Source organism: Schistocerca americana, chromosome 1 (genome assembly GCF_021461395.2).
Source record: "Schistocerca americana isolate TAMUIC-IGC-003095 chromosome 1, iqSchAmer2.1, whole genome shotgun sequence".
In the NCBI taxonomy this organism is placed as follows: Eukaryota; Metazoa; Arthropoda; class Insecta; order Orthoptera; family Acrididae; genus Schistocerca; species Schistocerca americana.
The window spans coordinates 594,713,184-594,727,603 of NC_060119.1; the positions used below are offsets into that span (position 1 = coordinate 594,713,184).

Genomic DNA, 14,420 nt, shown 5'->3' on the forward strand with positions numbered 1-14,420 from the left:
TCAATAAAAACACATCACAGCATATGCCTGAAAACAATATTAGTAGTATGAAAAAATCTTAGGCTGCCAAACTCAGTGCACGCTATCCTGTACTTGTAGAACAATGTTTTTTTCGCTCTATGTCCAATGTGGATTTTGTCCAATGAGACAATTCTCAGAAATTATCAGAAAGATGTTATATGTAGATGTCTGTCTAATGTTTGATCTTATTCATTACAATTCAAACAATGAGCAAACAGCACATATCATCCCTGCAGTATCTGCCTGTTTACACATTGTTAGTTGCAGCCACTACCCAAACATAGTTTACTCTAATACATAAGCTCATAACAAAGTAAAATTACAAGTTTTCAGCAGCAGAATACATCACACATACCAACAGTACATTGAGAAAAATTATAGTACTCACAGAGTGGAAATCATAATAAACCAAAAATGTACAAACCCTAGGATCTGCAGCAAAATATTCCATCAATACAGAAGGAACTTCAGCAAAGTCAGTACTGCAGCGAGTTCCAGTAACATGCTGATACTTTGTACGAGCAAGCATTGAGTGCATGGCATGTCCCATCTCATGGAACAAATTATCAACCATGCTAGGCGTCAACAAGCTGGGGCTTGACCATCGTGGAGTAGGTAAGTTCAGCATCAGTACAACAACAGGATTCTGTAAAGTTGATAAATTTGAGAACATATTAATTTTTAAAAACAAAATATTGTTGCATGGCAAAATAATGTACTGGGCACAACTGAGTGCTGCTATGGCTCACATGACAAGCCATGGACGAGGTCAGACCAGAGTTGATGGACATTGTTACATCAGGTAATACCAGCTGATATGACAAGAACTGCTGCTACATCATCAGGCAAGAGCCACATTAATGGACACCTGAGGAACCAGAGTTGGAATACCAGAAACGTAGCAGAAAGGTGGGGCCACTGCAGCATCGATGACCTGTTTACTTCACATTCAAACTATGGTTTTGTTGTGACTTATTCAACAGAAACCACTGCTGTGGCAAAACAATGTAGGGCCAAGTCCGCATAAATACTCGTTATGCATGCATATCCAAAGGAACATCGCATCATACTCCTAAACAACACAGGCACTGCAATATCGTATTTATTTGGTAACACCAGGTCAGCAACTTTCAATTAAAATGTTTCCCCTGTACAGAAATAAACATAATGGATGTACAAGTACAGGTTATAGACACATGGTTAACAAAATATGAAAGAATAAGTGGGAAATCAAGGTTCGAGTCCCAGTCGGCGGCAACTTTTCCATTGTCATTGTTCCGTTACACAGCTGGTTATTGTCCATATTCGCAACTGTGAATACATTTCATGTGTGTCAAAACATCTGTAGTCACTGCAGTGCCTGTTCCTTCCGACGTGCATGCATTTCCAAAGTAGCATTGCATCATACTTCTGAACAACACAGGCCCTGCAATATCATATCTATCTGCCAACACCAGGCAAGTGACTTTTAATAAAAATGTCTTGCCTGTACATGAATATACGTAATAGATGTACAGGTACAGGATACAGACACACAGTTGATGACATATGGAAGTTTGGGTCTGGTGATGAAGCGTGCAATGATAGCGTAATGGTAAGGCGAATAATTGCAATAAGTGGAAAATCCTGGTTTGAGTCCCATCCAGCTCAAATTTTCATTGTCATCATTCAATTATACCACTGATCGTTGCCTACATACATTTCATGGATACTGAGTTATTTCATATGTTAATGAACAATAATTCTATGGTCCCTTCAATCCCACAAATCAACCCACCAATAATTCTACAATGGAAGAAGTAAAGGTAACAATGAGCTATATAGTTGAAGTAAGTGTTTGATAGCGACGTAAAGACTGAAAACATAGCTAAGTTTTCAAATGATGTCCTTATTCAGTGATAAATAGTACAGAACACACATACACCTGCACAGCTACTGTCCCAGCCGACTAAGTTGTAGTGGCACTGCAGCTTGCCGAAAGTGTGGCCACTAAAGCAATTAACTGATAGCTCTTACGATCAAGATACGTTAAACGTTCAATTAATTTGATTACATTTTTCACTTAACCATGTTGCTATTTGCAATCAAAAGAGAAAAAAGAGCCCACAAAGGTATTACAAGAAACAATATCGAAGGAAACTGCTAAGATGAGGCAGAACAATCAACAAGTAGTCATTACAGCATATAGCAAAAATTAAACAAAAATGGATTTGTGAGAACTAGAAACTGACCCAGTAAAATTGTATAATGAACTGAAATCGCAATTTAGGCAACTAGATGTTAATGCAGGGTCAAATATGTCAAAAGCAGACAGGCTTTAGAATTGTTGGTGAAGCACCTATGTCAGGAAAGGAAATACACATTAATCCTTTAATTGCTGCAGACAAACTTATTGCATACTGTATGAAGTGCTAAGCAACTATGGTCTAATCTGCTCACATGCTCTGAATGACTTGAATTTGGGCTTCTACCTGCTGCAAAGTTACTTGAGCAGCCTGCTTTGGTCGGTGTTGAATATGTCTGAAGAGCTAGCAAGTCATGTTGTTCAAGGCAAAATAAGTACTGTGACCATAAACATTACTCAAATAGTTAATTTCTGACTTTGAAGTTCATAATAAACAAGTTATTGTATTGCATAACTCACAGAAGTGTAAAAACTGTTTTCGAGATTCATAATAATGCACTTACCGGCAGTTTTTGAAATTATTTTTCAAGCTTGTAACAAAAATGAAGTACTACTTTCACTTCAATTAATCTGTTATCTGTCACTTCTTTGCAACCCAAACATATTCCCTGATATTTCACAGGCATTCTTCATGGTACTAACTCTAATAATGAATAAATCTATCAATAATTAAGCAGATAATTTTAGATTTATCATCTGAGGCCAGTGTTTGATAAGGTGCAAATTTTACAATTTGTTATGTTTGCTGGGACTGGGAATAATCCGTAACAAAGTTTACTTCAAGATGTTTTGTTGTGTACAGCATAATTTAACATTCTACTTGTATGATACACTAACCATCTGTAATACTGCTCTTCTCATATCCCATGTAGAATGGTCGATAGACTGCCTACTGCAACATGCCAAGATTGGCTCAATAAAGCCAGTGATGACAGCACAGCCACTACTACAGCTAGAGAAATCACAAATGACTGCTGGTGATACCATGCTCCAGGAATTAGGTCTCACTGGCAAACACTTTAATCCATAGCTAGCATATATGGGTCAATGTAGCTCTATAACACTGCTCTGTTTATGTTTGTGTCATATCATATGTCAGACTGGCTTTCATTATTGGACTGATTTTGGTTTCTTTCTTTCTTGAATATGTGCACAAAGATTTCAATGACGATTCTCAGTTTTGTATTACGGGCATAGATGAATCTTCCTTGTGGACTTGTTAAAGTTGATCATTTGATGACCTTGCTTGTCACAGTCGGGCTATTATTTTGATTGTGTCAGTGTTTAAGTAATGTCTTCCATACTGCACAATAAAGGAGTTAATCAAGAGCATTAGAGTTCTATCACACCAGCAATTATTCCAAACAGTAACAACAATTTTTCACTTTGCTGAAAAAGACCTGTTTGGTAGAGTTTAGTGACTATTTGTTCCTTAGACTGTAGCAAAGTGAGCATATTAATTATCTGTAATGTATTAAACATGTAAAACAAGTCACAATGACACACATTCTCTCACCCTATTTAATAGCTTATCAAACATCTGAAGTACAACTGATGGCACATGGACAGCTGTAATTGCTTGTAACATCAAGTTCAGTTATTATGAGACAGTACAACTATTCAAGTAATGTCAGTCATGGTTCAGACTAGCAAATGTTCAGAACGACATTTTCATTCTGCAGCACTGTGTGCACTGGTAAGAAACTTCTTGGCAGATTAAAACAGTGTACCAGGCTGAGATTCAAACTTGGGACCTTCATGAGCAAGTGCTCTACTCACTGGGTGCCCAAGCATGACTCACAACCTATCCTCACAGCTTAATTCATTCTGGGGACATCCGCAAGTTGTGGCCAAGTCATGTCTCCGCAATATCCTTTCTTCTAGGAGTGCTAGTTTTGCAAGTTTCACAGGAGAACTTTGTGAAGTTTGTAAGGTAGTAGACAAGGTACTGGCAAAAGTAAAGCTGTGAGGGTGGGTCATGAATCGTGCTTGGGTAGATCGTTCAGTAGATCACTTGCTCACAAAAGGAAAAGGTCCCAAGTTTTAGTCGCAGTCCAGCAAACAGTCTTAATCTTCCAGTGTGTTTCATACCAAATATTTCAACAACACAACCTGAATTTTAAACAACTACTTGGAGGTCAGAACAAAAATACATCTGCGAGTGTTAATACATCCACAGTACACAGGTATCTGAGCAACGGCACATCTACAGCACTGTGGGTAAGGCAGGTTAATGTGCTAAAGCACATACAAAGCATTTGGGGAAACATACAGTGCTAAGTTTTAGTACACTTATGGTACTTAGAGGATTATTGTTGGACATTTTATTGATGAACAGATATAGAGTACCTCATGGGACAGAGATTGTGAAGTTTTACATACAGACAGGCTCCATTGAGAAATGTAAAGAAATATTTCAACTGAAGTATCCTGTAGGAAACTCCCCACAACCTGCATTATTCAAGATTTGTACAAGGAATGGAGGGCCATAGGAACTGTCCAGAATGTGCAGAAGCATAGGCGACTGACAGTGAGTACCCTTGGAACTACAGACAGAATTCGCACAAACATTACGAAAAGTCCTCACAAGTCAGTGAGGAGGTTACTGCAGCAGGCTGGCGTATCTCATACATCATGTCATCGTATACTAAAAGATATGAAATTAAAAGCCTGTCTTGTGAGTGCGTTCCAGAGTTGAAATTTGCTGGAAAAAAAAAGTTCATTATTCTAACTGGCTGTTAGCATCAATTGCTTGTGATTACTTGGACCCCTTGCTTTACATTGTGTCAGATGTGGCCTGTTGTGTAAATTCTAAGAAGTGCAGCTACTGACTGTAGGACAACCCACATATTCTGCATGAAGAACCTCTCCATTCAGTTGTCTGGCATTCACATTATTGGCCCATATTTTTCCATTAAACCTTAAACAGTGCCAATGCAGTATTCCAATGAGATGAAGCTAGTCCTCCTACATCCAACCTATATATGATCCACATCACCAATGTGTTCTCTGAAGGCAGACTTATCAGTACACGTCTCTGGGCTCCAAAATCCCGATTTAACATTGTGTGATTTTTATTTATGAGGCACTCTAAAAAGCAGAGTGTATGCTGGCAATCCACTTACAATAGACTGTCTTAAGTGGAACATTACTAGAGAAGCAAACAACATCAAACATCAACAAACATCAACATCAAACATACAGAATTACAGCGTGTTGCTGGTAATGACATCATACGAAGTCATTGAAACCTGGATGACAATGGCCGCCACTTTTAACATCTCTTACAAAATGGTAGCTACATGTCTTTTTAACGTTAGTGTTATCTACTCTTTTTAGTTAATTCATTGTTACTTGAATCTCGGGTGTGCAGCGTACCTGCTTCATGTGGGACACACAGTAGATTAAAATGCTATGATGAAGACAAATAATAGTAATTAATATCGCTGGGGTGTAATAAAAGGATATAGTTAAAGAAAACAGTCCAATTATGCGAAGAGTCAAGTACATCCCACTAACAATAACATAAACGTATCCCTTAAGGTGACAAATTTAGTTGGGAGAAATAATAAAAACACAAACAATGACTTATAAATATATATCTCTGAAGGAGATATTACAATTACACCCCCAAACTTCAATTATTTAATGAATTTTCTACAGTAAGTGGTGCTTTACACCTAACCTTACGACTTATCTTAGAAGAAAGATTAAGAAAAGGCAAACCTACGTTTCTAGCATTTGTAGACTTAGAGAAAGCTTTTGACAACGTTAACTGGAATACTCTCTTTCAAATTCTGAAGGTGGCAGGGGTAAAATACAGGGAGCGAAAGGCTATTTACAATTTGTACAGAAACCAGATGGCAGTTATAAGAGTCAAGGGGCATGAAAGGGAAGCAGTGGTTGGGAAAGGAGTGAGACAGGGTTGTAGCCTCTCCCCGATGTTATTCAATCTGTATATTGAGCAAGCAGTGAAGGAAACAAAAGAAAAATTCGGAGTAGGAATTAAAATCCATGGAGAAGAAATAAAAACTCTGAGGTTTGCCGATGACATTGTAATTCTGTCAGAGACAGCAAAGGACTTGGAAGAGCAGTTGAACGGAATGGACAGTGTCTTGAAAGGAGGATATAAGATGAACATCAACAAAAGCAAAACGAGGATAATGGAATGTAGTCAAATTAAATCGGGTGATGCTGAGGGGATTAGATTAGGAAATGAGACACTTAAAGTAGTAAAGGAGATTTGCTATTTAGGGAGTAAAATAACTGATGATGGTCAAAGTAGAGAGGATATAAAATGTAGACTGGCAATGGCAAGGAAAGCGTTTCTGAAGAAGAGAAATTTGTTAACATCGAGTATAGATTTAAGTGTCAGGAAGTCGTTTCTGAAAGTATTTGTATGGAGTGTAGCCATGTATGGAAGTGAAACATGGACGATAACCAGTTTGGACAAGAAGAGAATAGAAGCTTTCGAAATGTGGTGCTACAGAAGAATGCTGAAGATAAGGTGGGTAGATCATATAACTAATGAGGAGGTATTGAATAGGATTGGGGAGAAGAGAAGTTTGTGGCACAACTTGACTAGAAGAAGGGATCGGTTGGTAGGACATGTATTGAGGCATCAAGGGATCACAAATTTAGCATTGGAGGGCAGCGTGGAGGGTAAAAATCGTAGAGGGAGACCAAGAGATCAATACACTAAGCAGATTCAGAAGGATGTAGGTTGCAGTAAGTACTGGGAGATGAAGAAGCTTGCACAGGATAGAGTAGCATGGAGAGCTGCATCAAACCAGTCTCAGGACTGAAGACCACAACAAAAGTCAAAACACACACACACACACACACACACACACACACACACACAACACAACTTTCATACTGCACGAGTCACGGAGCAGCTAAATATACATTTGTTACAATGATTGGCTCTTTCATCTGTCATTAAATATATGGAAATCATTGCTATCCACCTGTAATTCAACATGTGATAATAACTGGTACTCTTACAAAATGTGACAAACTTGCCTGCAATTCTCCTCGCAACATGTCGTACACTCCCTGTAGATTACTACAAATACACACTTTTTCAACCTTCACTGAAAAATGTACACAGTTGTGATCTTCTGCCTGCCTATCAGCACTATAATTTTCACACTGCTGTTTGCAGAAGGATACAGTAGCATAATAGAAAAACATTCTTAGCATACTATTTATTGTCTGCATAAAATTATAATGAAACAAAGGTTCTTATACACTACATTAAAAGTATAACAGGCCATTACCTTGCTGCAACCAGCATGCCTCCATGATTGGTGCAGTTTATATTTCTTTTTACCTTGCAGCTTCTCACTTCACTTTCATAATGCAGTATGTACTGCTTTATTCATTCACCCAAATACACTATTTCTTTGATTTTTATGCATTGTGCATACTGAAGATGTTCAAGTTCTCAACCCCAATGAATATAACAAATTTTTATATTTGTACTTTTGTGTTCCAATTATGTTCTACAAAAAGCGTGTTCTTGTCCATAGACAAACTGCAGTTTTGGCCTATTGTGAAGTCTACTCTTGTGGCTAGCTATTCACGTGTCACAGAAAACGATGTTGATGAAATGAGACTGCAGTGATCAATCCATCCAACAGATCACTTGTGCAAATACTCTGAGAATCAACACTAATGAGGATAGGTAGCAATTCACCATAAAGATGACCGTTGAGCCACAAACAGGCATGTAGAAAAGACACCACAATCTCACAAGTAAATTTTTGGCTATAACCTTTATAAGAAAATGAGAGCACATACACAATCACACAATCTCCCAGACATAACTCCTGAATATTTGACCACTGTCTCTGGCTGCTGCATCAACACACTCTGAGAACTGGATTCAAACAAACCACTCCTCATGCCTCCCTGCCTCTCTTTGGCAGCTGCTAGGCTAGCGGCAAGAAGTGGTGGCAGCACTGACTGCAAGCTGAGAGGATTGGTAGGAAGGGGAGAAACAGTAAGAATGAGGAGATAGGGAAGCAGTGCCCAGCAAGTGACACTGCATGACATCTCATAAACAAATCATTTCATCTACTGAGACAAAAATGAGATTTTCCCAGTGTTTTTTCATTTTTTTTTTTTTCAAATTTCCCTGAAATTTCCTGACATGTTTGAAATTCCCTGATATTCCTTGATTTCCCTGATTTCCAGAACTTGCGGAAACTCCGAAAAATTAGTATCTGAAGCTGGGCAAACTACGCCAGTGGCAGCACCAATCATCGGCACGTGTGTGTCCAGCTGCCTAACCTGTGATCAGCCATCAAAGGAGACTTGTGTTTATAATATTTGTAGTAGTCAATTCTTACAAATTATGATTATAACAAACACAAACAATTTAATTCAACTTTAATGCTCCCATTTTGTAAAATTTAATACTTCAATCCCATGTTTTTGCAAGTGCAACAAGTTCCCACTGTAACGATGATAGCTAGGTGAATTCACATACTGCGAGTGACACACATTTTATCCCGATACCCTGCAGTCAGCAATGTTTTCTTTTCTGCTGGACAAGATCATGATGGGCCACAACACAGAGCTGAAGCAGCATGCACTGTTCACAAATTGGCTAACAAACTAAACCTACTGAGCATTACTCAGAATTCATGGAATGGCACATTTGCTTAACTAATACATCTATCAGTTCCATATTGAGATTGCCAGCATAGCTGGCCACATCAAAATATGATTACCAACATCTGATTACAAGATGAGAGTGACTCAATGTATAAGGTAAGCAGAGGTGAGCACAGCATTAGATACATAACAACAATTAGTTACTCACTCATGTTATCTTCAGTATGAAATATGAAGTAACCAAATGTCTACATTAAACTGTTCTTAGCCACAGGTATCTATATTTACCTGGTAAGATCCATCAGGTAACTCCTTTCCACCTCGAATAGTGAAATGGCAGTCCTGATTTGGTTTTCCTGGTCTTTCATAAAAGTCACAATATATATGGCCCAGAAGTCCTTCATCTTTGTGTACCACTATGGAACAAATAAAAAAAAAAAAAAAAAAAAAAAAAAACACGTGTAAGTTTTATACCTGTAAGGGCAGTCAATGTAACTCTGCCGAAAACATTTTCTGGTGTACATAAAAGTGCCGTAATGTAAAAGACTTATCATTAAATTTGAGAAAATATAGACAATATCCCTTCTTTGTACTGAAAATAAAACAAAATACTCACAAATTCAAGTAAAGTTTCTTCAGGTGCAAGAAGGGGTAAAGATTATACTCTAGTGTCACTCAAATCGATATAGAAAAGCCAAAGAATGTGTAAAATTCTTGTTTATGTAGCTATCAACAGTTCAGCGCCTCTACTATTTGGTGAGTTGTTATCTTAACTTCTTCCACTGTTCGTATTCCATCGAGAGTTTTTCAGCATTTGTAATTACATATGTTTTACAGAAAGAAATCTCAATTAAGAACTATAATGACATCAGTGGTACTAAATAGCTTACGGGCAGGTATCCACTCACCAACTGTTTGAAGTACTGAGTCACACACACACAGGGTCTGTTCAAAAGCTAGTAAAGTTCTCAGACTTGTTTATGTCTATCCACAATTTAGGTCCTCATCTACTGAGTGAGTTGTTACCTTTACTCCAATTATTTACACTTCAACTAGAGCTTTCTGTTATTATATTTTTATTGCCTCAGTTGTTCTAATAACACACACAAGACTACAATTTATTGGCATTACTTTACCTGCAAGCTTGTAGACATCAGGAGACCAAACTTCTCCTGGACGTACTTCATCATTCACTAAGCTAATGTTATAAAGACTATTCGTCAATGTATTCAGACCCTCCATACATGCTCCAAGGGAAAGATATGGTGAAAATTCTGAGCTTCCAACCTGGAGCCAATCACGTTTCACTTTCTGGGTAAAATATGGAGTGTCCCATGGAGCTAAATTTTGCTGTAAGAGAATTGTCAAATTAATTCAGTTGGACCTTTACACATGTCTGCTTGTGTCGGTATATGTGTGGATGGATATGTGTGTGTGTGTGTGTGTGTGTGTGTGTGTGTGTGTGTGTGTACCTGTCCCTTTTTCCCCCCTAAGGTAAGTCTTTCTGCTCCCGGGATTGGAATGACTCCTTACCCTCTCCCTTAAAACCCACATCCTTTCGTCTTTCCCTCTCCTTCCCCCTTTCCTGATGAAGCAACCGTGGGTTGCGAAAGCTTGAATTTTGTGTGTGTGTTTGTGTTTGTTAGTGTCTCTATCAACATACCAACACTTTTGTTTGGTAAGTTACATCATCTTTGTTTTTAGATATAATTCAGTTATATGGTAGATATGAACTGCAGTTCTCATGAATTTGATGCACTATTCCCAAACTAATTTATTTACTTGTTGTTGACTCAATCAGCAGTGCCCTTTGCTATTACTATGGCATTCTTAGTACTTCCACTATACCTGTGTGTTCCACTATATCTATATGCATTTCAAAGTAATATACATCAATGGGATCCAATTGGAGAAATAAAGTGCTGGAGTACATTAACTTCAATTGTCATGATTTTCTTTGAATGTGGGTCCATGGTTCCAATAAAAATTTTAAATGATTCCATTTTGCCTGCAACTGTCTGTTTTTCATTTATTTTCTGTAATACTGCACAATTTCGGCCTTCGGTCAATTTCAAATATCTATATTAATAAAAGGCTATCCCAGTTCCTAGTTCACAATTCCAGTTCTAGGTTGCCTCGCTAACAGCTTCCAAGGGAAACAAAAGTTTTACTTTCAGTTTTTCACATGAGTGATGAAATTTAAATATACTTTCATAATATACTCATTAAGAAGTATAATCTTATGTTACAGCTTTAAAACAATAAGCTGAGTATTACAATTAGAAACTGTGTACATGTCTTGAGGCAGCATAACTCATCACGCGCAGATACCCAGACTATATAGATTCACTATTTGAGAATGAGGGACTTACTGACTTGCAACAAACTTTATACGTACTTTCAGACCTCTACGAACCGTTTTCCTCATTGACAGCCCCCCCCCCCCCTCCCCCCGCCCACCCTACATGGACACACAAGATGATGAGAGGAAAAAATTTTGTCATTTATTACATTTTTGCTGTTCATGCAGTAAAACTTGAGCATTAGAAATGATATTGTAATTAATTACTTCCTTACTGTTGACTTTATTTGCAACACAATTTGGAGACAGTATCCACATATACCACTGAAAGTACCTGCAAAGTCCAAGAGATACAATGTCAAATATTGAGATACGTAAAAAACTAGTTTCTGATTAAAACAGAGCACCAAGTACCCAACTCTTTTCTAAACTTCTTATTCTTATATGCTTAATGTCAAATAACTAACACACTAACTCTCTCCTAAAGTAATCAGAACTCTAAAGCTGTTTTATAAATGGGAGTTCAGTTCTTTAAAGAATTGGGATTTACCGTTCTACACTTATTTGTTGACATTATCATCTTGATGACCAACATCAGTGTTGGGAAAGGTCGAAGGACAGAACTGTATGATAGTGCAACAAATAAACAAAAAGCTGGCAGATGCAAATGGAGTGAAATCATTTAAAAATTTTAAGTCACGTTTTCCATACTACAAAATAATATTTTTCTCCTTGCTATCTTTCAAAATATTGCACAAGACATCTATTTCCTTTCACAAGAGTGTCTTTACTAGAAGTGGATAAAGGAAAAAAAACAGACAAATATTACAACAATATCATTTTTACATAAAAAATTATGCTATTATTTTTCAATTTTTGTTTTTACATTTACAGCACTAAGATGTGATAGACATCTCTCACCAAACATAGTGTTCTCTTTCAAATTTTCTTTCAGTTCATTTTGGGTCCATATAGATTTCACCACATTTGTATGCATTGTTCCATTCAGAAACATACTACAAATATTAAACTATAATACACTGAGATTTTTCTTCACTGTCGCAGAATAAGAACCACAGATTATGTCTCAAGTGTTTATTGATGGCACAGGAGTAACTGATGAACATTTAATTCTTCTGTACCATGTTCTACCTTAAAATGAAATACAGCAAGAGATACTAATGGTTTTGTATATTTACTGCTGCTACTACTCGTAGTGTGGCTTCAGCTGCCACAGACTGTGGTCATGTGTGCGTGAGTTGCATTTGCGTATGTGTGTGCATGCGTGCATGCGTGGGTGTGTGTGTGTGTGTGTGTGTGTGTGTGTGTGTGTGTGTCGGCTGTCCTGTAACCCTCCTGGCCTCAACTTTCATAAGTCATTGTCCTCACCCATGTAGTCCCATCATCTGTTCCCATTCCAGCACTACACAGCCCTCTATTCCATCAATCCACTGAATCTCTTTACTTCTCTCCTTTTCAACCAACCCCACCCCCACACCTTCCCACTTTTCCCCCACCTTCCGTTTAACCTCCCAACTGCACCTAGCTGCCCTACCCTCTCTCCACCTCGTCCATGCAAGCTGCCTAGCAGCTCTTAACCATCCCCCATACCTACCCTGCTATTTGTCCCCCTGCCTGCCCCAGCCTCCTCCTTACCTCCATCCAGTTGCCTCTCCTATCACGCAATGCTGCTACTACTCGTAGTGTGGCTTCAGCTGCCTCAGACTGTGGACATGTGTGAGTGAGTTGTGTTCGTTTCATAATATTGTTACAGGCCATCCTAGATTTTTGATTGTTTCACAGATTTATTGCCTAGTTTCAAATACTAACACCACTTTTGGTACTTTATACAGCACATACATTTCAACATTTTCAATTTCTATATGAACTTCTCAAACTGACAACAAAGCCTACCATACAACATTCTTCAAATTTATTAGTTCCAGGAATCTGCTATTCGCATGGTGTACAATTTCATTCAATTTTATTTTCTGTATGTCTCACATACAATAATAGATTACTTCCATGTCTGTAAATTTTTAAAAGTGTAAAGTGTGTGTATGCATTAGGAGAATGACCGAGTATATACAGTAAGCAGTAGGGATAAATTGCTAGAAGTATGTGATGGGTAGCACAATATGGAGGGAAAGTGTGATCAAAAGGGGAGAAATCAGACAGGATGGACACAAAGGAAGGATTCAAAAATTCACTGATACTTCTAGGTTTTCCAGTAATATTTTCCACGATTTTCAAATTTTATTTTCATTACACAATTAAATGTGTGATTGTTTTCTGTTGGTAATTAAATCTGGAACAAAACTCACCAAAATTAAGATGACATGTTTTATGTTCATTTAAATAGTTAGTTTTTATTTTATTCTTTTTAGTAAATTTCTGTAGTTGGTATTTTATAGGTAATTTGACAGTCCTATAAAATGAATATAATTTAAAATGAGTAACACAAAAATAAGCTAATAACTTGTTGTATGAACTAGTACACAAATTAAAATTCTAATATTTGATAGATCAAATTATAGAAGATTTTTACATGCTCATCAATAGTACTGACTCATCTATAAGTTTAGCTTTTCTTGACACCAAATCTTTTTATTTGCAATACATTTTCTTTTCGAATCAGTTATTGTAGCTTCTTTTTTCTGATGTTCAATTTCTTCTGACAATTTTCAAAGCGATTTCCAATGACGCTGAACTAAAGATTTTTAAACATTAAGAGTTGAAACATCTCCATTTGTTTCATTTAGGATATAGTCATATATTAATCAGTGAACAATTAAAATTTAATTTTTCAAGTTCTCAACAAACCTTTCAGAATTGACTGGAAAACCTCTTTCAATATTAGGGAAAATAATGAATTTTTGAAAATACAATGTAATTGGATGGATTAAAAATCTACTCGGCAAGTGGCGACACGAGAAACACACATAAAAGCAATTACAGTTGCAAGCTTCTGGAGCCAGTGGCTCCTTCTTCTGGCAGAAGCACTGAAGGCGTGAAAGAAAAGTACTGGCGAGGTTTAGAAAAAAAGGCAGAGTTCAGAAAAGTTGCCCAGAGCCCCCAGTCAGAGGAGACTTACCAGATGGGATGAGAGGGAAAGACCTGGGTTCAGTGTCAGGTTTGATGTAGGAAAGTTTTTGGGACTAGGTTGCAGAGAGATATTTTCAGTTGACATTACATGTGAAGGAAAGTAGGACCTTCACCAAAGCACCATGATTAAATGCAGGTTTAGGGCTGATAGTGAGACCGTTGGATAACACATATAAATCAGGA

General features: G+C 37.4%; 1 protein-coding gene across 3 annotated transcripts in view; it reads right to left on the reverse strand.

Moving 5' to 3' along the window:
* Positions 1 to 14,420, reverse strand: part of LOC124606818 (mitochondrial intermediate peptidase) — a 135,168-nt gene that overhangs the window by 20,230 nt on the left and 100,518 nt on the right. For all 3 annotated transcript variants that reach the window (XM_047138887.1, XM_047138895.1, XM_047138904.1), the window contains exons 7-9: positions 9,967 to 10,180; positions 9,119 to 9,246; positions 446 to 667 (exon numbers count right to left, since the gene is read on the reverse strand). In XM_047138887.1, coding sequence (XP_046994843.1) covers positions 446 to 667; positions 9,119 to 9,246; positions 9,967 to 10,180 — 564 coding nt within the window. The remainder of the gene's footprint in view (positions 1 to 445; positions 668 to 9,118; positions 9,247 to 9,966; positions 10,181 to 14,420) is intronic.